The 25,226-nt window shown below is 37.2% G+C and overlaps 1 protein-coding gene and 13 non-coding genes across 14 annotated transcripts; 1 reads left to right on the top strand and 13 right to left on the bottom strand.

The window, feature by feature from the left end:
* Positions 1-398: 398 nt before the first annotated feature.
* On the bottom strand, positions 399-517 carry LOC144441778 (5S ribosomal RNA). Its single transcript, XR_013481493.1, has one exon. It is a non-coding gene; the product is annotated as a 5S ribosomal RNA (ribosomal RNA).
* A 1,025-nt stretch (positions 518-1,542) lies between these two features.
* Positions 1,543-1,661, bottom strand: LOC144441777 (5S ribosomal RNA). Its single transcript, XR_013481492.1, has one exon. It is a non-coding gene; the product is annotated as a 5S ribosomal RNA (ribosomal RNA).
* Positions 1,662-2,689: 1,028 nt separating this feature from the next.
* Positions 2,690-2,808, bottom strand: LOC144441776 (5S ribosomal RNA). The gene has a single exon (XR_013481491.1). It is a non-coding gene; the product is annotated as a 5S ribosomal RNA (ribosomal RNA).
* A 1,031-nt stretch (positions 2,809-3,839) lies between these two features.
* Positions 3,840-3,958, bottom strand: LOC144441775 (5S ribosomal RNA). The gene has a single exon (XR_013481490.1). It is a non-coding gene; the product is annotated as a 5S ribosomal RNA (ribosomal RNA).
* Positions 3,959-4,983: 1,025 nt separating this feature from the next.
* LOC144441773 (5S ribosomal RNA) lies at positions 4,984-5,102 on the bottom strand. The gene has a single exon (XR_013481488.1). It is a non-coding gene; the product is annotated as a 5S ribosomal RNA (ribosomal RNA).
* Positions 5,103-6,118: 1,016 nt separating this feature from the next.
* Positions 6,119-6,237, bottom strand: LOC144441772 (5S ribosomal RNA). The gene has a single exon (XR_013481487.1). It is a non-coding gene; the product is annotated as a 5S ribosomal RNA (ribosomal RNA).
* A 1,021-nt stretch (positions 6,238-7,258) lies between these two features.
* Positions 7,259-7,377, bottom strand: LOC144441771 (5S ribosomal RNA). The gene has a single exon (XR_013481486.1). It is a non-coding gene; the product is annotated as a 5S ribosomal RNA (ribosomal RNA).
* A 1,031-nt stretch (positions 7,378-8,408) lies between these two features.
* Positions 8,409-8,527, bottom strand: LOC144441822 (5S ribosomal RNA). The gene has a single exon (XR_013481534.1). It is a non-coding gene; the product is annotated as a 5S ribosomal RNA (ribosomal RNA).
* A 1,022-nt stretch (positions 8,528-9,549) lies between these two features.
* On the bottom strand, positions 9,550-9,668 carry LOC144441770 (5S ribosomal RNA). The gene has a single exon (XR_013481485.1). It is a non-coding gene; the product is annotated as a 5S ribosomal RNA (ribosomal RNA).
* A 1,021-nt stretch (positions 9,669-10,689) lies between these two features.
* Positions 10,690-10,808, bottom strand: LOC144441820 (5S ribosomal RNA). Its single transcript, XR_013481532.1, has one exon. It is a non-coding gene; the product is annotated as a 5S ribosomal RNA (ribosomal RNA).
* A 1,020-nt stretch (positions 10,809-11,828) lies between these two features.
* On the bottom strand, positions 11,829-11,947 carry LOC144441769 (5S ribosomal RNA). The gene has a single exon (XR_013481484.1). It is a non-coding gene; the product is annotated as a 5S ribosomal RNA (ribosomal RNA).
* A 1,028-nt stretch (positions 11,948-12,975) lies between these two features.
* Positions 12,976-13,094, bottom strand: LOC144441768 (5S ribosomal RNA). Its single transcript, XR_013481483.1, has one exon. It is a non-coding gene; the product is annotated as a 5S ribosomal RNA (ribosomal RNA).
* A 3,632-nt stretch (positions 13,095-16,726) lies between these two features.
* Positions 16,727-16,845, bottom strand: LOC144441767 (5S ribosomal RNA). The gene has a single exon (XR_013481482.1). It is a non-coding gene; the product is annotated as a 5S ribosomal RNA (ribosomal RNA).
* A 569-nt stretch (positions 16,846-17,414) lies between these two features.
* On the top strand, positions 17,415-24,731 carry LOC144441187 (RAB6-interacting golgin-like). Its single transcript, XM_078130739.1, has 5 exons — positions 17,415-17,644; positions 20,092-20,485; positions 21,832-21,933; positions 22,479-22,619; positions 22,998-24,731. Exons 1-5 carry the CDS (start codon positions 17,581-17,583, stop codon positions 23,500-23,502), a joined length of 1,206 nt encoding a protein of 401 aa, XP_077986865.1. The 5' UTR covers positions 17,415-17,580; the 3' UTR covers positions 23,503-24,731.
* The last annotated feature ends 495 nt before the right edge of the window (positions 24,732-25,226 follow it).

The following is a 25,226-nucleotide window of genomic DNA, read 5'->3' as shown; positions in this document are numbered from 1 at the left end:
TACCCTATTTTCTGAAGTCATGTTATCGGAAACAAACGTTTGTTTATTTTTACAATTAAACTGAGTTGTAGTCCGTCAGGAAGGAACGTTGTTTCGGAAAAGATGGTAGAAAAAAACAATAATGGGATTTGTATTGCAGGTTCAATGAACCTTCTCTGACACATACGATCGTTACGAGTTTTACGACAATGTCGTGAACTTCTCGGGGTTGCGCCTCTAGTGACGAGCGCCATCTACGACAAAAAGTAACCAATGAATTTCTAGGTATTTCACTCTGCAATTGTTTGACTTTTTTTTTTTTTTTTCTATTTTTAATAATGTGATCTATGAAGAAAATAATCATACAAACATATCTCGAGTAAAATGAAAAGAAATGAAAAAAAAAATAAAATAAAAAACGCCTACGGCACGTGGTATTCCCAGGCGGTCTCCCATCCAAGTACTAACCACGCCCGACGCAGCTTAACTTCGGTGATCGGACGAGAACCGGTGTTTTCTACGTAGTATGGCCGTAGGCAAGTACTTGTAGCAAAGTTATAAGGTGATATACTAACGACTCGTTTAATGCCCACGAGAAAATACTGAAAGACAGTTGCTAGTAATAAACAGAAACAGTGTGTTTTTTCCCGATAACCCGACCAACCCTATTTTTTGGGGTGGTGGTGGTGGTGGGGGGGGGGGGCAGTAATTTTTTAAATGGCGAGATAAGTTATCCGTACCGACTTAAAACTGTAATCGTAATATGTGATGAGTGAACACATAGCTCGCCGTATCAGATACTGTACTCATGGTATGTCATATGTTGTTGCTACAGGTGGTTGTTGCTGAGGGTGTTCGATTCGTTGCTCTCAGAAAAAGTTGACGACAAATTCATATCTGGCATACTACTAATTCAATATGTCGGTCTAAGTTTACAATACTTTTAACGATTATGATGAACTACCTCAAGGATAGTGTTTATTCCAAGGAACACAATTCAAACGGTAGTTTACAGGTAAATTTTTCTTTAAAATCACATTCCATGTCTTTTAAGACTGTATCTAGAATTTAAACTGTACATTCTGCAAATAAATAAATAACATAACATAACATAACATCACATCACATCACATAACATAGCATAACATAACATAGAATTACGACCTACCCTATTTTCTGAAGTCATGTTATCGGAAACAAACGTTTGTTTATTTTTACAATTAAACTGAGTTGTAGTCCGTCAGGAAGGAACGTTGTTTCGGAAAAGATGGTAGAAAAAAACAATAATGGGATTTGTATTGCAGGTTAAATGAACCTTCTCTGACACATACGATCGTTACGAGTCTTACGACAATGTCGTGAACTTCTCGGGGTTGCGCCTCTAGTGACGAGCGCCATCTACGACAAAAAGTAACCAATGAATTTCTAGGTATTTCACTCTGCAATTGTTTGACTTTTTGTTGTTTTTTTCTATTTTTAATAATGTGATCTATGAAGAAAATAATCATACAAACATATCTCGAGTAAAATGAAAAGAAATGAAAAAAAAAATAAAATAAAAAACGCCTACGGCACGTGGTATTCCCAGGCGGTCTCCCATCCAAGTACTAACCACGCCCGACGCAGCTTAACTTCGGTGATCGGACGAGAACCGGTGTTTTCTACGTAGTATGGCCGTAGGCAAGTACTTGTAGCAAAGTTATAAGGTGATATACTAACGACTCGTTTAATACCCACGAGAAAATACTGAAAGACAGTTGCTAGTAAACAGAAACAGTGTGTTTTTTCCCGATAACCCGACCAACCCTATTTTTTGGGGTGGTGGTGGTGGTGGTGGTGGTGGTGGGGGGGGGCAGAAATTTTTTAAATGGCGAGATAAGTTATCCGTACCGACTTAAAACTGTAATCGTAATATGTGAGTGAACACATAGCTCGCCGTATCAGATACTGTACTCATGGTATGTCATATGTTGTTGCTACAGGTGGTTGTTGCTGAGGGTGTTCGATTCGTTGCTCTCAGAAAAAGTTGACGACAAATTCATATCTGGCATACTACTAATTCAATATGTCGGTCTAAGTTTACAATACTTTTAACGATTATGATGAACTACCTCAAGGATAGTGTTTATTCCAAGGAACACAATTCAAACGGTAGTTTACAGGTAAATTTTTCTTTAAAATCACATTCCATGTCTTTTAAGACTGTATCTAGAATTTAAACTGTACATTCTGCAAATAAATAAATAACATAACATAACATCACATCACATAACATAGCATAACATAGCATAACATAACATAGAATTACGACCTACCCTATTTTCTGAAGTCATGTTATCGGAAACAAACGTTTGTTTATTTTTACAATTAAACTGAGTTGTAGTCCGTCAGGAAGGAACGTTGTTTCGGAAAAGATGGTAGAAAAAAACAATAATGGGATTTGTATTGCAGGTTCAATGAACCTTCTCTGACACATACGATCGTTACGAGTTTTACGACAATGTCGTGAACTTCTCGGGGTTGCGCCTCTAGTGACGAGCGCCATCTACGACAAAAAGTAACCAATGAATTTCTAGGTATTTCACTCTGCAATTGTTTGACTTTTTTTTTTTTTTTTCTATTTTTAATAATGTGATCTATGAAGAAAATAATCATACAAACATATCTCGAGTAAAATGAAAAGAAATGAAAAAAAAAATAAAATAAAAAACGCCTACGGCACGTGGTATTCCCAGGCGGTCTCCCATCCAAGTACTAACCACGCCCGACGCAGCTTAACTTCGGTGATCGGACGAGAACCGGTGTTTTCTACGTAGTATGGCCGTAGGCAAGTACTTGTAGCAAAGTTATAAGGTGATATACTAACGACTCGTTTAATACCCACGAGAAAATACTGAAAGACAGTTGCTAGTAAACAGAAACAGTGTGTTTTTTCCCGATAACCCGACCAACCCTATTTTTTGGGGTGGTGGTGGTGGTGGTGGTGGTGGTGGTGGTGGGGGGGGGCAGAAATTTTTTAAATGGCGAGATAAGTTATCCGTACCGACTTAAAACTGTAATCGTAATATGTGAGTGAACACATAGCTCGCCGTATCAGATACTGTACTCATGGTATGTCATATGTTGTTGCTACAGGTGGTTGTTGCTGAGGGTGTTCGATTCGTTGCTCTCAGAAAAAGTTGACGACAAATTCATATCTGGCATACTACTAATTCAATATGTCGGTCTAAGTTTACAATACTTTTAACGATTATGATGAACTACCTCAAGGATAGTGTTTATTCCAAGGAACACAATTCAAACGGTAGTTTACAGGTAAATTTTTCTTTAAAATCACATTCCATGTCTTTTAAGACTGTATCTAGAATTTAAACTGTACATTCTGCAAATAAATAAATAACATAACATAACATCACATCACATAACATAGCATAACATAGCATAACATAACATAGAATTACGACCTACCCTATTTTCTGAAGTCATGTTATCGGAAACAAACGTTTGTTTATTTTTACAATTGAACTGAGTTGTAGTCCGTCAGGAAGGAACGTTGTTTCGGAAAAGATGGTAGAAAAAAACAATAATGGGATTTGTATTGCAGGTTAAATGAACCTTCTCTGACACATACGATCGTTACGAGTCTTACGACAATGTCGTGAACTTCTCGGGGTTGCGCCTCTAGTGACGAGCGCCATCTACGACAAAAAGTAACCAATGAATTTCTAGGTATTTCACTCTGCAATTGTTTGACTTTTTTTTTTTTTTCTATTTTTAATAATGTGATCTATGAAAAAAATAATCATACAAACATATCTCGAGTAAAATGAAAAGAAATGAAAAAAAAATAAAATAAAAAACGCCTACGGCACGTGGTATTCCCAGGCGGTCTCCCATCCAAGTACTAACCACGCCCGACGCAGCTTAACTTCGGTGATCGGACGAGAACCGGTGTTTTCTACGTAGTATGGCCGTAGGCAAGTACTTGTAGCAAAGTTATAAGGTGATATACTAACGACTCGTTTAATGCCCACGAGAAAATACTGAAAGACAGTTGCTAGTAATAAACAGAAACAGTGTGTTTTTTCCCGATAACCCGACCAACCCTATTTTTTGGGGTGGTGGTGGTGGTGGGGGGGGGGGGCAGTAATTTTTTAAATGGCGAGATAAGTTATCCGTACCGACTTAAAACTGTAATCGTAATATGTGATGAGTGAACACATAGCTCGCCGTATCAGATACTGTACTCATGGTATGTCATATGTTGTTGCTACAGGTGGTTGTTGCTGAGGGTGTTCGATTCGTTGCTCTCAGAAAAAGTTGACGACAAATTCATATCTGGCATACTACTAATTCAATATGTCGGTCTAAGTTTACAATACTTTTAACGATTATGATGAACTACCTCAAGGATAGTGTTTATTCCAAGGAACACAATTCAAACGGTAGTTTACAGGTAAATTTTTCTTTAAAATCACATTCCATGTCTTTTAAGACTGTATCTAGAATTTAAACTGTACATTCTGCAAATAAATAAATAACATAACATAACATAACATCACATCACATCACATAACATAGCATAACATAACATAGAATTACGACCTACCCTATTTTCTGAAGTCATGTTATCGGAAACAAACGTTTGTTTATTTTTACAATTAAACTGAGTTGTAGTCCGTCAGGAAGGAACGTTGTTTCGGAAAAGATGGTAGAAAAAAACAATAATGGGATTTGTATTGCAGGTTAAATGAACCTTCTCTGACACATACGATCGTTACGAGTCTTACGACAATGTCGTGAACTTCTCGGGGTTGCGCCTCTAGTGACGAGCGCCATCTACGACAAAAAGTAACCAATGAATTTCTAGGTATTTCACTCTGCAATTGTTTGACTTTTTGTTGTTTTTTTCTATTTTTAATAATGTGATCTATGAAGAAAATAATCATACAAACATATCTCGAGTAAAATGAAAAGAAATGAAAAAAAAAATAAAATAAAAAACGCCTACGGCACGTGGTATTCCCAGGCGGTCTCCCATCCAAGTACTAACCACGCCCGACGCAGCTTAACTTCGGTGATCGGACGAGAACCGGTGTTTTCTACGTAGTATGGCCGTAGGCAAGTACTTGTAGCAAAGTTATAAGGTGATATACTAACGACTCGTTTAATGCCCACGAGAAAATACTGAAAGACAGTTGCTAGTAAACAGAAACAGTGTGTTTTTTCCCGATAACCCGACCAACCCTATTTTTTGGGGTGGTGGTGGTGGTGGGGGGGGGGGCAGTAATTTTTTAAATGGCGAGATAAGTTATCCGTACCGACTTAAAACTGTAATCGTAATATGTGATGAGTGAACACATAGCTAGCCGTATCAGATACTGTACTCATGGTATGTCATATGTTGTTGCTACAGGTGGTTGTTGCTGAGGGTGTTCGATTCGTTGCTCTCAGAAAAAGTTGACGACAAATTCATATCTGGCATACTACTAATTCAATATGTCGGTCTAAGTTTACAATACTTTTAACGATTATGATGAACTACCTCAAGGATAGTGTTTATTCCAAGGAACACAATTCAAACGGTAGTTTACAGGTAAATTTTTCTTTAAAATCACATTCCATGTCTTTTAAGACTGTATCTAGAATTTAAACTGTACATTCTGCAAATAAATAAATAACATAACATAACATCACATCACATAACATAGCATAACATAACATAACATAGAATTACGACCTACCCTATTTTCTGAAGTCATGTTATCGGAAACAAACGTTTGTTTATTTTTACAATTAAACTGAGTTGTAGTCCGTCAGGAAGGAACGTTGTTTCGGAAAAGATGGTAGAAAAAAACAATAATGGGATTTGTATTGCAGGTTCAATGAACCTTCTCTGACACATACGATCGTTACGAGTTTTACGACAATGTCGTGAACTTCTCGGGGTTGCGCCTCTAGTGACGAGCGCCATCTACGACAAAAAGTAACCAATGAATTTCTAGGTATTTCACTCTGCAATTGTTTGACTTTTTTTTTTTTTTTTCTATTTTTAATAATGTGATCTATGAAGAAAATAATCATACAAACATATCTCGAGTAAAATGAAAAGAAATGAAAAAAAAAATAAAATAAAAAACGCCTACGGCACGTGGTATTCCCAGGCGGTCTCCCATCCAAGTACTAACCACGCCCGACGCAGCTTAACTTCGGTGATCGGACGAGAACCGGTGTTTTCTACGTAGTATGGCCGTAGGCAAGTACTTGTAGCAAAGTTATAAGGTGATATACTAACGACTCGTTTAATGCCCACGAGAAAATACTGAAAGACAGTTGCTAGTAAACAGAAACAGTGTGTTTTTTCCCGATAACCCGACCAACCCTATTTTTTGGGGTGGTGGTGGTGGTGGGGGGGGGGGCAGTAATTTTTTAAATGGCGAGATAAGTTATCCGTACCGACTTAAAACTGTAATCGTAATATGTGATGAGTGAACACATAGCTCGCCGTATCAGATACTGTACTCATGGTATGTCATATGTTGTTGCTACAGGTGGTTGTTGCTGAGGGTGTTCGATTCGTTGCTCTCAGAAAAAGTTGACGACAAATTCATATCTGGCATACTACTAATTCAATATGTCGGTCTAAGTTTACAATACTTTTAACGATTATGATGAACTACCTCAAGGATAGTGTTTATTCCAAGGAACACAATTCAAACGGTAGTTTACAGGTAAATTTTTCTTTAAAATCACATTCCATGTCTTTTAAGACTGTATCTAGAATTTAAACTGTACATTCTGCAAATAAATAAATAACATAACATAACATAACATCACATCACATCACATAACATAGCATAACATAACATAGAATTACGACCTACCCTATTTTCTGAAGTCATGTTATCGGAAACAAACGTTTGTTTATTTTTACAATTAAACTGAGTTGTAGTCCGTCAGGAAGGAACGTTGTTTCGGAAAAGATGGTAGAAAAAAACAATAATAGGATTTGTATTGCAGGTTAAATGAACCTTCTCTGACACATACGATCGTTACGAGTCTTACGACAATGTCGTGAACTTCTCGGGGTTGCGCCTCTAGTGACGAGCGCCATCTACGACAAAAAGTAACCAATGAATTTCTAGGTATTTCACTCTGCAATTGTTTGACTTTTTGTTGTTTTTTTCTATTTTTAATAATGTGATCTATGAAGAAAATAATCATACAAACATATCTCGAGTAAAATGAAAAGAAATGAAAAAAAAAATAAAATAAAAAACGCCTACGGCACGTGGTATTCCCAGGCGGTCTCCCATCCAAGTACTAACCACGCCCGACGCAGCTTAACTTCGGTGATCGGACGAGAACCGGTGTTTTCTACGTAGTATGGCCGTAGGCAAGTACTTGTAGCAAAGTTATAAGGTGATATACTAACGACTCGTTTAATGCCCACGAGAAAATACTGAAAGACAGTTGCTAGTAAACAGAAACAGTGTGTTTTTTCCCGATAACCCGACCAACCCTATTTTTTGGGGTGGTGGTGGTGGTGGTGGTGGTGGTGGTGGGGGGGGGGGGGGCAGAAATTTTTTAAATGGCGAGATAAGTTATCCGTACCGACTTAAAACTGTAATCGTAATATGTGAGTGAACACATAGCTCGCCGTATCAGATACTGTACTCATGGTATGTCATATGTTGTTGCTACAGGTGGTTGTTGCTGAGGGTGTTCGATTCGTTGCTCTCAGAAAAAGTTGACGACAAATTCATATCTGGCATACTACTAATTCAATATGTCGGTCTAAGTTTACAATACTTTTAACGATTATGATGAACTACCTCAAGGATAGTGTTTATTCCAAGGAACACAATTCAAACGGTAGTTTACAGGTAAATTTTTCTTTAAAATCACATTCCATGTCTTTTAAGACTGTATCTAGAATTTAAACTGTACATTCTGCAAATAAATAAATAACATAACATAACATCACATCACATAACATAGCATAACATAACATAACATAGAATTACGACCTACCCTATTTTCTGAAGTCATGTTATCGGAAACAAACGTTTGTTTATTTTTACAATTAAACTGAGTTGTAGTCCGTCAGGAAGGAACGTTGTTTCGGAAAAGATGGTAGAAAAAAACAATAATGGGATTTGTATTGCAGGTTCAATGAACCTTCTCTGACACATACGATCGTTACGAGTTTTACGACAATGTCGTGAACTTCTCGGGGTTGCGCCTCTAGTGACGAGCGCCATCTACGACAAAAAGTAACCAATGAATTTCTAGGTATTTCACTCTGCAATTGTTTGACTTTTTTTTTTTTTTTTCTATTTTTAATAATGTGATCTATGAAGAAAATAATCATACAAACATATCTCGAGTAAAATGAAAAGAAATGAAAAAAAAAATAAAATAAAAAACGCCTACGGCACGTGGTATTCCCAGGCGGTCTCCCATCCAAGTACTAACCACGCCCGACGCAGCTTAACTTCGGTGATCGGACGAGAACCGGTGTTTTTTACGTAGTATGGCCGTAGGCAAGTACTTGTAGCAAAGTTATAAGGTGATATACTAACGACTCGTTTAATGCCCACGAGAAAATACTGAAAGACAGTTGCTAGTAAACAGAAACAGTGTGTTTTTTCCCGATAACCCGACCAACCCTATTTTTTGGGGTGGTGGTGGTGGTGGGGGGGGGGGGGGCAGTAATTTTTTAAATGGCGAGATAAGTTATCCGTACCGACTTAAAACTGTAATCGTAATATGTGATGAGTGAACACATAGCTCGCCGTATCAGATACTGTACTCATGGTATGTCATATGTTGTTGCTACAGGTGGTTGTTGCTGAGGGTGTTCGATTCGTTGCTCTCAGAAAAAGTTGACGACAAATTCATATCTGGCATACTACTAATTCAATATGTCGGTCTAAGTTTACAATACTTTTAACGATTATGATGAACTACCTCAAGGATAGTGTTTATTCCAAGGAACACAATTCAAACGGTAGTTTACAGGTAAATTTTTCTTTAAAATCACATTCCATGTCTTTTAAGACTGTATCTAGAATTTAAACTGTACATTCTGCAAATAAATAAATAACATAACATAACATAACATCACATCACATCACATAACATAGCATAACATAACATAGAATTACGACCTACCCTATTTTCTGAAGTCATGTTATCGGAAACAAACGTTTGTTTATTTTTACAATTAAACTGAGTTGTAGTCCGTCAGGAAGGAACGTTGTTTCGGAAAAGATGGTAGAAAAAAACAATAATGGGATTTGTATTGCAGGTTAAATGAACCTTCTCTGACACATACGATCGTTACGAGTCTTACGACAATGTCGTGAACTTCTCGGGGTTGCGCCTCTAGTGACGAGCGCCATCTACGACAAAAAGTAACCAATGAATTTCTAGGTATTTCACTCTGCAATTGTTTGACTTTTTGTTTTTTTTCTATTTTTAATAATGTGATCTATGAAAAAAATAATCATACAAACATATCTCGAGTAAAATGAAAAGAAATGAAAAAAAAAATAAAATAAAAAACGCCTACGGCACGTGGTATTCCCAGGCGGTCTCCCATCCAAGTACTAACCACGCCCGACGCAGCTTAACTTCGGTGATCGGACGAGAACCGGTGTTTTCTACGTAGTATGGCCGTAGGCAAGTACTTGTAGCAAAGTTATAAGGTGATATACTAACGACTCGTTTAATGCCCACGAGAAAATACTGAAAGACAGTTGCTAGTAAACAGAAACAGTGTGTTTTTTCCCGATAACCCGACCAACCCTATTTTTTGGGGTGGTGGTGGTGGTGGTGGGGGGGGGGGGGGCAGTAATTTTTTAAATGGCGAGATAAGTTATCCGTACCGACTTAAAACTGTAATCGTAATATGTGATGAGTGAACACATAGCTCGCCGTATCAGATACTGTACTCATGGTATGTCATATGTTGTTGCTACAGGTGGTTGTTGCTGAGGGTGTTCGATTCGTTGCTCTCAGAAAAAGTTGACGACAAATTCATATCTGGCATACTACTAATTCAATATGTCGGTCTAAGTTTACAATACTTTTAACGATTATGATGAACTACCTCAAGGATAGTGTTTATTCCAAGGAACACAATTCAAACGGTAGTTTACAGGTAAATTTTTCTTTAAAATCACATTCCATGTCTTTTAAGACTGTATCTAGAATTTAAACTGTACATTCTGCAAATAAATAAATAACATAACATAACATCACATCACATAACATAGCATAACATAACATAACATAGAATTACGACCTACCCTATTTTCTGAAGTCATGTTATCGGAAACAAACGTTTGTTTATTTTTACAATTAAACTGAGTTGTAGTCCGTCAGGAAGGAACGTTGTTTCGGAAAAGATGGTAGAAAAAAACAATAATGGGATTTGTATTGCAGGTTCAATGAACCTTCTCTGACACATACGATCGTTACGAGTTTTACGACAATGTCGTGAACTTCTCGGGGTTGCGCCTCTAGTGACGAGCGCCATCTACGACAAAAAGTAACCAATGAATTTCTAGGTATTTCACTCTGCAATTGTTTGACTTTTTTTTTTTTTTTCTATTTTTAATAATGTGATCTATGAAGAAAATAATCATACAAACATATCTCGAGTAAAATGAAAAGAAATGAAAAAAAAAATAAAATAAAAAACGCCTACGGCACGTGGTATTCCCAGGCGGTCTCCCATCCAAGTACTAACCACGCCCGACGCAGCTTAACTTCGGTGATCGGACGAGAACCGGTGTTTTTTACGTAGTATGGCCGTAGGCAAGTACTTGTAGCAAAGTTATAAGGTGATATACTAACGACTCGTTTAATGCCCACGAGAAAATACTGAAAGACAGTTGCTAGTAAACAGAAACAGTGTGTTTTTTCCCGATAACCCGACCAACCCTATTTTTTGGGGTGGTGGTGGTGGTGGGGGGGGGGGGCAGTAATTTTTTAAATGGCGAGATAAGTTATCCGTACCGACTTAAAACTGTAATCGTAATATGTGATGAGTGAACACATAGCTCGCCGTATCAGATACTGTACTCATGGTATGTCATATGTTGTTGCTACAGGTGGTTGTTGCTGAGGGTGTTCGATTCGTTGCTCTCAGAAAAAGTTGACGACAAATTCATATCTGGCATACTACTAATTCAATATGTCGGTCTAAGTTTACAATACTTTTAACGATTATGATGAACTACCTCAAGGATAGTGTTTATTCCAAGGAACACAATTCAAACGGTAGTTTACAGGTAAATTTTTCTTTAAAATCACATTCCATGTCTTTTAAGACTGTATCTAGAATTTAAACTGTACATTCTGCAAATAAATAAATAACATAACATAACATAACATCACATCACATCACATAACATAGCATAACATAACATAGAATTACGACCTACCCTATTTTCTGAAGTCATGTTATCGGAAACAAACGTTTGTTTATTTTTACAATTAAACTGAGTTGTAGTCCGTCAGGAAGGAACGTTGTTTCGGAAAAGATGGTAGAAAAAAACAATAATGGGATTTGTATTGCAGGTTAAATGAACCTTCTCTGACACATACGATCGTTACGAGTCTTACGACAATGTCGTGAACTTCTCGGGGTTGCGCCTCTAGTGACGAGCGCCATCTACGACAAAAAGTAACCAATGAATTTCTAGGTATTTCACTCTGCAATTGTTTGACTTTTTGTTTTTTTTCTATTTTTAATAATGTGATCTATGAAAAAAATAATCATACAAACATATCTCGAGTAAAATGAAAAGAAATGAAAAAAAAAATAAAATAAAAAACGCCTACGGCACGTGGTATTCCCAGGCGGTCTCCCATCCAAGTACTAACCACGCCCGACGCAGCTTAACTTCGGTGATCGGACGAGAACCGGTGTTTTCTACGTAGTATGGCCGTAGGCAAGTACTTGTAGCAAAGTTATAAGGTGATATACTAACGACTCGTTTAATGCCCACGAGAAAATACTGAAAGACAGTTGCTAGTAAACAGAAACAGTGTGTTTTTTCCCGATAACCCGACCAACCCTATTTTTTGGGGTGGTGGTGGTGGTGGTGGTGGTGGTGGTGGGGGGGGGGGGCAGAAATTTTTTAAATGGCGAGATAAGTTATCCGTACCGACTTAAAACTGTAATCGTAATATGTGAGTGAACACATAGCTCGCCGTATCAGATACTGTACTCATGGTATGTCATATGTTGTTGCTACAGGTGGTTGTTGCTGAGGGTGTTCGATTCGTTGCTCTCAGAAAAAGTTGACGACAAATTCATATCTGGCATACTACTAATTCAATATGTCGGTCTAAGTTTACAATACTTTTAACGATTATGATGAACTACCTCAAGGATAGTGTTTATTCCAAGGAACACAATTCAAACGGTAGTTTACAGGTAAATTTTTCTTTAAAATCACATTCCATGTCTTTTAAGACTGTATCTAGAATTTAAACTGTACATTCTGCAAATAAATAAATAACATAACATAACATCACATCACATAACATAGCATAACATAACATAACATAGAATTACGACCTACCCTATTTTCTGAAGTCATGTTATCGGAAACAAACGTTTGTTTATTTTTACAATTGAACTGAGTTGTAGTCCGTCAGGAAGGAACGTTGTTTCGGAAAAGATGGTAGAAAAAAACAATAATGGGATTTGTATTGCAGGTTAAATGAACCTTCTCTGACACATACGATCGTTACGAGTCTTACGACAATGTCGTGAACTTCTCGGGGTTGCGCCTCTAGTGACGAGCGCCATCTACGACAAAAAGTAACCAATGAATTTCTAGGTATTTCACTCTGCAATTGTTTGACTTTTTGTTGTTTTTTTCTATTTTTAATAATGTGATCTATGAAGAAAATAATCATACAAACATATCTCGAGTAAAATGAAAAGAAATGAAAAAAAAAAAAAAAAAAAAACGCCTACGGCACGTGGTATTCCCAGGCGGTCTCCCATCCAAGTACTAACCACGCCCGACGCAGCTTAACTTCGGTGATCGGACGAGAACCGGTGTTTTCTACGTAGTATGGCCGTAGGCAAGTACTTGTAGCAAAGTTATAAGGTGATATACTAACGACTCGTTTAATGCCCACGAGAAAATACTGAAAGACAGTTGCTAGTAAACAGAAACAGTGTGTTTTTTCCCGATAACCCGACCAACCCTATTTTTTGGGGTGGTGGTGGTGGTGGGGGGGGGGGGGGCAGTAATTTTTTAAATGGCGAGATAAGTTATCCGTACCGACTTAAAACTGTAATCGTAAGGGACCGGACAGAATTTACGGCAGGGGGGGGGCCTGGGGAGAAATTGGGGGGGGGGGCCATGAAAAAAATGAGAGGCTTGAAGGGGGGGCCATGAAAATTCTCATGGTTTGAAAGGGGGGGGGGGCGCGAAATATTTTGTCATTGAAAAAAATTAATATGTTAAAATTTAGCAATAAATTAAAATTTAACATTGCATGAGATAGCACTTGATATCGCCTTTAATATTGAATGTCTACACTTTCATTTATGTATTAAAATGGAAGTGTGTACGTTTGTATGTACCTATTTAGTGAAGCATAAAAACACTACTCAAGATTAATTTGATACACCCTGAATTACTCTTATATACTCCATGTTGTTCACACACACACACACACACACACACACTTACACACACACATATGTATACATACATACATACATACATACATTTTAGCACTGTGGAAATAGGTTCAGTGTGTAATTACCATCAAGGATACATAATTATATATATATATATAGGACCTGTAATTTATGTGATTAAAAAGTGACCTTTTGGTGAAAAATGTAAATACAAAAACGTCTGGCCAGATTAATTTAGATAGGTGTTTTATTTCTTTCCTTGACACTATTTTTGAGTTTCACTCTCAGACTCACTAGAGTCTGAAGATGTGAGGCAAGACTTGTCTTTCTTTCTATCTAAAACCAGTGAAATTAAACTATTTCCCTCCTCAGCATCATCAAATGCATCTATCTGTACTAAATATTGTAAAGCATTTAGATGTCTGCATGATGTTAAGTGTTTTTTCATCAGTGACTTTGCACTAAAGCAATGGAGAGGTATATGAATACTCTAGTCAATATACATAGTTGGGACCAGAGATGGTAAGAATTCCTCAACCTGTACCAGACCCGGACAGTCCAATGCACTATCTTCCAGTTCATAAGTGTCCAACTGTTGACAGTGAAGGAAAGCAGAGAGAGGCAGATGACTGGCAACCCAGGTCAAATATCACAAGGAAATTCAGAAGGGGTGAATTGACAACCAAATAATAGGTGGAAGAATTTTCAAAATTATTTTATGTTGATTGCAAACATATTGAAGCATATGTTCAACACCTACAAAACCTAAAGAATGTTCAAGAAATGAGAATGCGTACAAGGTTAAGTCAGAAAAAGGAGAAGAAAATCAAGCCGTACCAGGACTATAATTGGCTTGACTTAGTTGTGCATGGAAAGTTAAGCTCTCTTCAGGTTGCTGAATTAGACAAGTACTTGAAATATCAGCAACTAAACATACATGGTAGGAAGGATGACATGTTGAAAGCTGTTACATGTGATGTGTTAAGAAGAACTTCAAGAGAGCAACAGAAGTCAGTGATTGAAAAGAACACAGGTGATGAAAGTGAAGAGGAACTGTGTGACAGTGAAGAAGGAGATATTGTTTTAGAAGAAATTCGTAGTGATAGTGACACCGATACATCAAGTACTAGTGACAGTGACAGTGAGAGTGACAGCGAATAAAATGAGTCTAGCCATCAAAAAGACCAGGATGGTTCCCTTATTGTTCAAACTAGATCAGGTAGACTGGCTGGATCATGGAAACTTGCCTTTATATAAATTCAAGATTATGAATAAAGGGATTATATTGCAAAGGCTATTCATCATTGACACTGTACTTCAAGCTTAATGTGAATGGTTTAGAAAACTGTGAGTAATACTCATCTGATCACTGTACAGTGTATTGAATACAATTCTGAATTTGCTGTTCCCATCATGAAGACACAAATGCCTGACACTATAGGTTTAAATATGTATGGTTTTGGAACTGAAAGCATATTGATTACATCTAAGTATTCCACAACATTCTGAATTTCTTTGCACTTTCATGAAGTCACAAATGTCTTACATTTACATGTGTATTGGTAATGCATTTGGTGTAGGAAAGTGAAAGCTATATTTGTCAGACCTCAGTGTGCATAAAATCCTTAGTTTGCTAGCACTTCATGACATCACAAATGTTTGACATTAGATAGTTATTGTGTTATGAGTATAAATAGATATTTGAATACACTATGTAGGTGATGTGAGGTCCTTAGATACTCCCCACAAATGTCCAGACTACAGTTTTTCATAAATCACGCATGTGAATGTGTGTTTACTCTGTGTCTGTGTTTCTGTGTATGTATCAGTGAATGACAGTTAAAACCACCACATCAAATGCCTTGGTATTAAGTGATGACTACTTATGGTGTCTAGTTGGGAAATAAACAAGATTATACCACATGTGTATGATTACATGTATAGTCAAAATGTTTTTGTTTTTTTTGTTTTCTAAAAAACTTCCTCTACAACTACTAAGTTGAAATAGTAACATAATAGTAGTACCAAAAGAAATATTACAGTTGTGCTACAGTAACAAAAAAATTGTACTCTTTTAGTTATTGTAGGGGGCAGGATATTGTGCACTTTTTTTTTCTTTTTTTTTGGGGGGGGGGGGGCCATGAAATTTTCATACTTTTGAAAGGGGGGGCTGTGAAATTTTGGTCACAGTGGATGGGGGGGCCAGGAAAAAAACCAAGTCAGAGATAATTTCTCCCCAGGCCCACCCCCTGCCGTAAATTCTGTCCGGTCCCTAATATGTGATGAGTGAACACATAGCTCGCCGTATCAGATACTGTACTCATGGTATGTCATATGTTGTTGCTACAGGTGGTTGTTGCTGAGGGTGTTCGATTCGTTGCTCTCAGAAAAAGTTGACGACAAATTCATATCTGGCATACTACTAATTCAATATGTCGGTCTAAGTTTACAATACTTTTAACGATTATGATGAACTACCTCAAGGATAGTGTTTATTCCAAGGAACACAATTCAAACGGTAGTTTACAGGTAAATTTTTCTTTAAAATCACATTCCATGTCTTTTAAGACTGTGTCTAGAATTTAAACTGTACATTCTGCAAATAAATAAATAACATAACATAACATCACATCACATAACATAGCATAACATAACATAGAATTACGACCTACCCTATTTTCTGAAGTCATGTTATCGGAAACAAACGTTTGTTTATTTTTACAATTGAACTGAGTTGTAGTCCGTCAGGAAGGAACGTTGTTTCGGAAAAGATGGTAGAAAAAAACAATAATGGGATTTGTATTGCAGGTTAAATGAACCTTCTCTGACACATACGATCGTTACGAGTCTTACGACAATGTCGTGAACTTCTCGGGGTTGCGCCTCTAGTGACGAGCGCCATCTACGACAAAAAGTAACCAATGAATTTCTAGGTATTTCACTCTGCAATTGTTTGACTTTTTGTTGTTTTTTCTATTTTTAATAATGTGATCTATGAAAAAAATAATCATACAAACATATCTCGAGTAAAATGAAAAGAAATGAAAAAAAAAATAAAATAAAAAACGCCTACGGCACGTGGTATTCCCAGGCGGTCTCCCATCCAAGTACTAACCACGCCCGACGCAGCTTAACTTCGGTGATCGGACGAGAACCGGTGTTTTCTACGTAGTATGGCCGTAGGCAAGTACTTGTAGCAAAGTTATAAGGTGATATACTAACGACTCGTTTAATGCCCACGAGAAAATACTGAAAGACAGTTGCTAGTAAACAGAAACAGTGTGTTTTTTCCCGATAACCCGACCAACTCTATTTTTTTGGGGGGGGGGGTGGTGGTGGTGGTGGTGGGGGGGGGGGGGTAGTAATTTTTTTAATGGCGAGATAAGTTATCCGTACCGACTTAAAACTGTAATCGTAATATGTGAGTTAACACATTGCTCGCCGTATCAGATACTGTACTCATTAGGTAGTTCATCATAATCGTTAAAAGTATTGTTGATTAAAATCAGACTAGTCGAGTTCTGGTGAATAGAGCCCTCTCGCGGACCATCGTCGATATGTCAGATTCCAAAATGGCAGCGCCCAGCTTTGAAAACAAAATACACGTACACCGGAGTAACTTTCCCACGTATCATTTCTTATGTGGACATGGCCTTGAAAGTAGTTGAAGACATTTATTTTTCAATACTTTTCTAAGAGCCTTTCTTGTTGTATGTTTGAGGAGGGGATAGGAAGAACACGCGAGTGGAAAAACGCATCGGTGGGTGATACTGATATACGATTCGGTGAACGTGGCAACAGCTGTACTCGTTACCATTTGTCGATCAGAGACCGTAAAATGTAGCTATATTACACGTCATACACGTTTTGTTTGTAGTTCAAAGAAACGCAGTGATTTTCTAATACATTATACTATATCAATGCAAATGGATTGGGTTGGATTTACTGACGATCAGTTACGGCAATTGAAAGGACAGACACAGGGTAAGTTGTTTTTTGGTACAATTCAAAATGGCACCACACACAAAACTCGGCACAGACTGGATGGTGTGTAAATATTGTAAATGTCATGATATTCCATGATTCTCCATTCCTCATTGAGACATGGGTGTGTCGTGGCCATGGCCCATGTAGACAACCCTTTTATTATTGTGACTTGGTTATATAACAGCCACGCCATTCATCCATACATACTAAGTTACATCACCTGTAAAACTGACGGGCCGCAACATTTTTGCGTTCTTTATTATTTTGGAGTGCAATATCCAAAAGGACGAAAAGCTGACCCCCCCCCCCCGAAAAAAATACTACTACAGCTATTGCAGCTACGTTATTATGAGTGTATAAAAACAATGATTGTTGCTTTACGGAAATCTACTATTTTTGTTTGGTTTTAATGTAATGGGTGATAGATACACCTGTGCTCTCTGGCTCTTTAATAGTGTAAATGGTAAAGTATAGACTGACCACCAACACCGTGGCTCTGTATATATCAAGTATATATATGCAGCACTCTGATAACTCCGACACATCTCTAGAGAAATGGAGATGTGTTGGAGTTATCGGAGCACAAATATCCAGAGCTTAGTCTTGAGTGGTGTTGTAATTTTGAGGGCATTTTCTTCTGTTCTGTTTTGGAAGCAAACACTACAATTCCTGTAACGTATGTTACCACAAATAGACGGAAGAGATTCAGATCTGAATCACAAAATTGGGTGGATCTTTCCTGCTAAAATTATGCCTTACCTGCCAAAAATTGGTCATTTTCTAACTCCAACATCAATCAAGCCTTCAAGAGCCAAGTAACATTCAGAGGTACCCCAATCCCATCAAAATCAGCAAAAGTAGCAACACATGCAGCATTTTGAAATGGGTAGACTACTAGTACATTGACATCTCGCTCACCTTTTCAGTGTGATCTCATCTATTTGAGTAAATATTACAGGAATTGTACATAGCGTTTGCTTCCAGTTAAATATTGGAATGAAAAAAAAACACAAAAAAGAAAAAACCCTCAAAATCTCAACAAACACTACAATTATTGCAGCTATCTTGAGTTTAAAGTTTGTATACCCCAATGGCCACAGACATAAACTTCCACAACTGCCTTGTAAGCATACAATCCATTGCAGCATGTTCACATATGATTTAAAGTATTTACATTGCAATCTCTGTCCTACCAGGTCCCAATTATACTACAACTTGCTTGATTGAAGCACACCATGAATGTACTCAGTCTTTAGCCATGTAGATAAAAACAGTAGTGATGAGACACAGAACAACTTGAATCATAGATCCTCATACACGTATGGTGTCTATGCTTGTAGATTCAATGCTGGCCACTCTAACCATTCAATCTCCATGACTGTACATTGTTTGTTTCATAATGTAAATAACTCAATATATTTTATCCCAATCTGATTAAAATCCGATGTGGTGAAAGCGGCTAGATGTCCTTATTTACCTCTATTCATCGTGTTGTGACGTTGTTTTGTTCGGAGTGATCGCTGAAGGCGGCGATCACTCCGAACAAAACAAACGTCACAACACGATGAATAGAGGTAAATAAGGATATCTAGCCGCTTTCACCACATCGGATTTTAATCAGATTGCTTTTATCCAAGAGAAAAGAATAGTAAAATAACAAAGTCATGACTTAGTGAAGAGCACTGACAAACTTCAACCTTCTCTTTATTATCCAAGATTTCATAAACTTGTACTTCCATGAGATATTGTAGATATATTTCATAAACTTGTACTTCCATGAGATATTGTAGATATATTTCATAAACTTGTACTTCCATGAGATATTGTAGATATATTTCATAAACTTGTACTTCCATGAGATATTGTAGATATATTTCATAAACTTGTACTTCCATGAGATATTGTAGATATATTTCATAAACTTGTACTTCCATGAGATATTGTAGATATATTTCATAAACTTGTACTTCCATGAGATATTGTAGATATATTTCATAAACTTGTACTTCCATGAGATATTTTAGATATATTTCATAAACTTGTACTGCCATGAGATATTGTACATATATTGCCAAGATAATAGATGTAATGCATTCCCGGAAAAAGTCAGTTTACAGAGTCAAATATAAGAATATAGGTACCGGGTAATAACAATAATAAAGAATTTCATTTTTAAAAATGATTTTAAAAATATATGAAGGAATGTATTAATCTCTCTACCTTTTCTCTATCTGTCCATTTGCCACTTTTATCTCTCTCACTCTCACTCTTTCTCTCTCACTCTCTCATTCTCTCTCTCTTTCTCACTCACTCTCTCTCTCTCTCTCTCTCTCTCTTTCTTTCTCTCTCTTTCTCACTCACTCTCTCTCTCTCTCTTTCTCTCTCTCTCTCTCTCTCTCTCTCTCTCTCTCTCTCTCTCTGTGCATCTCTCTCCCCTCTCACAGATATTGATGACAGTGTCAGAGGTCAGCATGGCAGACAACCACACAGAATGCAGATGGGAAAACCAAGACAGCACCAAGTTGGAGCAGGTCAAAGGTCAAAGATGATGCTTGCCCAGCGACAGAGACAGATTGAAACCAATGAAGCACTGAGTGATAACCAAAGATTATCAGTGCCGAAGAAAGTCAGAGCCAGACCTGTTGGTCCAACTCAGAATAACAAAAGTACACCACCTCAAGAAAGGAGAAATAAAGCAAAACATGATGAGAGTTCAGAGAGTGTAGACAAGCAGGGTGACATAACAAGAGATGAGACAGCAGAAATTGCTGATAAAAATCAGAAAGTTGAAAAGAAGAAAGCAGTTCTCCATGAAATCGATGAAAAAGAAGGTATAAGGTATGGAGTATTTGATTGGCCGTGTTAGAAGGAGCTATCTTATTTACTCCAATCATGTCATTCCTTGTATTGTATACAATGCATGTACAACAGTGGCAAACTAAGTGTGGTGTTTGCTCATTCAGAAGCAGGTGGCAGGAATAGGGCTCAAAATGGCAACTTGCACATTCAAAAGCCAGGCACTGTATTACCATTCATTCATCACGATATCACTTGATTTGATAGAAGACAACATTTCAAAGAACAGAAAATATAGACATTTGTAAATACGCTGAACTGATGAGAAAAGCTATAGTAAGAATTTGTGGAAACCCTTTAAGTTGAGTTGATAGTTTTCATTGGTATTCTTGTAAATATAAACACAGTCAAATTTTAAGAGTAATCAAAGGGAAGAGTAGTCCATAAACTACACTGTGGCGGGGCGCCCTCACACATTGAAATAGTCTATAAGGTACACCGTGATGGAGTTCCCTCACACATCACAATATTCTATAAGGTACACCATGACAGCGCCCTCACACATCAGAATAGACTGTAAGGTGTACACTGTGATGGGGCACCCTCACACAATGTAGACTGTAGACTGTTTAGGCTGGAGCAACACAATGTATGTTACCATCTAAGGGATGATCTACAGTTTTGTTTTGATGGTGAATGTTTTTAGTCCCCGCCGGACGAAGTATGGGACGGGGACGTATGGATTGGGTTCCGTCTGTCCGTGCGTCCGTCCGCAGCCGTTTCTTGGAGATGCCTGGACCAATTTTTTTCAAACTTGGTACAGGAGCGACATACAATGGCATACATATGCACGTCAATTTGTTTCATGATACGATCCAATATGGCCGCCTAGCAGCCATTTTGTTTGCAAATTTTCCTTGTCTAAAGCCATAACTCAGACATGCTTGAACAGATCTCATTCAAAGTTGGTATTAGGACAGTGTTCTATGGCATATATGTGCATACTCATTGTTGTCATGATACGATCCAATATGGCCGCCTGGCAGCCATTTTGTTTGTGAATTTTCATGTCCAAAGCCATAACTCAGACATTCTTGAACAGATCACATTCAAAGTTGGTATTAGGACAGTGTTCTATGACATACATGTGCATATCCATCTTCATCGTGATATGATCCCCCATACCCGACCAATCCTTTATTGTTGTAGGCATGTTCCATGTCCAACAAGCAGACACAACATATCTAAGTCTGTTTGATTTAGGTTCACAAGTGTTGTTGCGTGATCAGAGTAGTGATAATTCCTTAAAAGCCAATCATAGCGGGACTATGTCATTCTCAATGACTTGTTACACTTACAATTAGTTCAATTACTTTTATTTTTTGCAGTCGAGAACTTTCAAATATTGAAAAAATCCAGAAACAGCAAAAAGAAATGGAGGAAGAGAATAAAAAAAAGAAAGCAATGCTTGTCAAGGCAGTAGCTGATAGGTAAGTATTAATACCACTGCAAAAAATAACACATGAGATGATATTTTTTGGGAAATATATTCTCAAAAAGAACTATCTGGGTTGTTCACATGCAAATGTCGCATATTTGAATAATCCTGAGTGGCACACAATCTACATGTAAACTGCTGTCTGCAGGAAAATTTGTCTCATTTTGAAAGGATTTTACATTCTATGAAACAAACTGATTGATTTTCAACTAATTTGTGTATCAAGTTACCATCCTACGACATTCACAAACAATGTGTACATGATTCATGACCTGTGTGTTTCTCGGAGCACAGAAAAAATGCTGAAAAACAAGACCCAGAAGCTAGTGCTCTGTACAGCAGTTTGAATTTCCCTGAATACAAATGTCCATAATATTGTATTGTATTGTATTGTATTGCATTGTATCGAATCGCATCGCATCACATTGTATTATATTGTATTGTACAGTTGGTCCACTTTTCTACATTACTGCCACAACTAGAACTAAACACAAAGTTGACAAAGATGTTATGAAATGATTCTTTCTAATATTCCAGAAAGAAAAGAACCGATGCAGAAATGAGGAAGTTGAAAGAAATACAGCGAGAACTGACTAAAATTGATGGTTTGATAAGTCATGATGTATCTATTCTCAGAGACAAAATAGAGGACGCAAGCAGAGAATACATGGATGCTCAGTAAGTATAAACAATACTCTTTATAGTCTGGAATTGTAAAGGACTCCTGGAAACTACTGGAAAACCCTGGAAAAATGCAATTGACTTCTGGAAACTTAATTGACTGAATGATCAAAGTTACAGGTGCCTGTAGCCAATCCTATGGCCTATGGCCTGCTGACTTGGTATGGGTGTTCTGATCTTTGGACAAACCATAGACCCCCACTTTTTACTTTTGTCAACAAAAAATCTTTACCCCATTCAAGCCCTGTGTATTTTTTTGGCAGTGTCAGTTTGGAATAGTAGCATGCATGCACAATCGTGGGAGAAGTGAGTTGGTAAATTTTCCCTCAACTGAATGTCGGCCATATTGTTTTTTTTTATTAATTTCTTTTGCAGGAGAAGATATGAAAGAGCTGAAGCGGAATTTGTTGCTTCAAAAATTAGCCTCCATCAGAAAACAGAAGTCAAAGACTCCCTCACAGAACACTTGTATTCTATTATTCAAGAAAATGAAAAAAGGAAAGCGGAAAAGTTGGAAGAACTTACAAATAAACTTGATGTAGAAAACTTAGAAGAATACTATAATGTGCTGGAAACTCATGATGCAGCCATACAGAGTAATGATGTGCAAAGTGAGACAAAAACAGTAGCCACAACATCAACAGCCACAGATTCGACACAGGTGGAACCAGGGGAATCTGTGACCGAAAATGCTGATAAAGAAAAGACAAGTACGACAAAGACACCAAAGGATTCTGAACAGTCTTCTGAGGAGGAAAAGAAACCAGATGAAAAAGGAGAAGAAAAGTTAGAAACAAGTGCTGATGAAAAATCTGACAAAAAAACTGACAAGGAAGAGAAAGATGTGGGTGCTGATAGTACTGTGACAAACAATGTTTAGAAGACACAACTGTTGTTGTGATTTGGTTCTTCACATCTGCCTGATGATTAACATTTAAATTAAACTATTGAAACACAATACTGTTAAAATTTTGTGAAAGCAAAACAGAAGCATTCAACTACGTTATGGACTAGTTCATTGTCATGTTCTAGGTTGGTCACATGATCAGTCAAATTCAGTTTTGCTTTCACAACAATTCGACTGTATGGAGTGTCTCAATCATTGAAATGTCAATGTTGATAAAGTAACCTACACAGATCAGCTTGTATCACTCTCGGGTGGTTGTCCCACTATACTGGGTAGAACTAGTTGGAACTGGTTGGAACCAGTTGGCGCCATTACCCTAGGGTGGTTGTCCCACTATACCGTACTGGATAGAACTAGTTGGAACTGGTTTGAACCAGTTGGCCCCATTACCCTAGGATTATTGTCCCTCTAAACTGAGTAGAACTGGTTGAAACCAGTTGGAACCAGTTGGAGCGTGTTGCCACAAATAACTACTCAAAACATGTGCCTTCTAGAAAAGCATCTAACATATACTGTTTATGTATATTATAGATACCTGGTTGTGGATAGTAATTAATAAATTATGAATATTAATGACCTACCCACATTTCATTGAGACTGGGGAGAACTCAATCAACACTGGTGAAGGATAACTCAAGGACAACTAATTGAATTTGATGGCAACCTTATATTGTATGTAGTGTAGCAGTTTTTTGTGTGTGGAAACATTTTAATTTGCAACGCTTACTTTTATTTTCATTTTCTGTATATCCTAGAGTTGATTGTTATCATTTTGCATTTTCATGGGTACACATTATTCAGAGGACAGAAAATACTTGGCCAATACAGTGGTTTAAAGGGGAACACCACTGCAGGAAATAATGACACTTTCATAATTATGGTTTCTGGGGAGTCATTTTATGATATTACATCACCTACAATTACTTGTAATTTCAGAAAAACACTGAAGTTGATTTTGTGCATATAAAGTATCTTTGCTATGGGATATTGCATCATGGGAGTCTGCAGAAATAATATATTCCATGGGCTATTGCATCATGGGAGTCTGCAGAAATGAGTATCCATGGTGAACAGTGAATTTATAACACAGTAAATGATTGGCTAATACATTGTTTTTTGGACAAATAAATTTCAGGGGTGTTGATCACTTAAAAGGAGTTTGTTACACAGTAAATGATTGGTCGATACAATGCAATTGATATTTCAGGGACAAATCAAATACTTTCTGCCATAGTGTTTAGCAGATACCATTTACTGTAGAGTTTTAATTTCATTATTTATGTTGCAGCACCACTAATTCATTTAATTTTGCATATAGTGACTTGAATTTGATAAATTTATGGACCATTGGAACTAGAGAAATGAAATCCTCTAGTAGTCATAGCTAAGAAATGAAACCATTTATCTGCAATTCACACAAAAAGCATATTGTAGCGTAAAACTGTGCATTCTGCAATGTAGTCATCTAGCTAATAATAATACAACACTATTACTTTCTGTAGTAATTTTATTTTAATACATATTGTGTTGTTGACTAACTTATAGCAGAATTAGAGGTAAGTTTAGTTACGTGGAAAACTAGCATTTAATATTTATCACACAGTGGTCAGAATGGTCTGTCACTGGATATAATAATTATTGTTTTATTTATACTGGATACTTCTTAAACACTTGTCTCCCAAGAAGTCCAGTGAGGG

This window comes from Glandiceps talaboti, chromosome 10, assembly GCF_964340395.1.
Source record: "Glandiceps talaboti chromosome 10, keGlaTala1.1, whole genome shotgun sequence".
Lineage (NCBI taxonomy): Eukaryota > Metazoa > Hemichordata > Enteropneusta > Spengelidae > Glandiceps > Glandiceps talaboti.
The sequence above is the reverse complement of the archived record's forward strand: the minus strand, read 5'-3'. Positions and strand labels throughout refer to the sequence as shown.

Coding starts and splice junctions, on each gene's coding strand:
- LOC144441187 (XM_078130739.1), top strand. CDS start 17,581: ATGCAAATGGATTGGGTTGGATTTACTGACGATCAGTTACGGCAATTG. Junction 21,934..22,478: donor GTCAAGGCAGTAGCTGATAG/GTAAGTATTAAT, acceptor CTAATATTCCAG/AAAGAAAAGAACCGATGCAG. Junction 22,620..22,997: donor AGAGAATACATGGATGCTCA/GTAAGTATAAAC, acceptor TTTCTTTTGCAG/GAGAAGATATGAAAGAGCTG.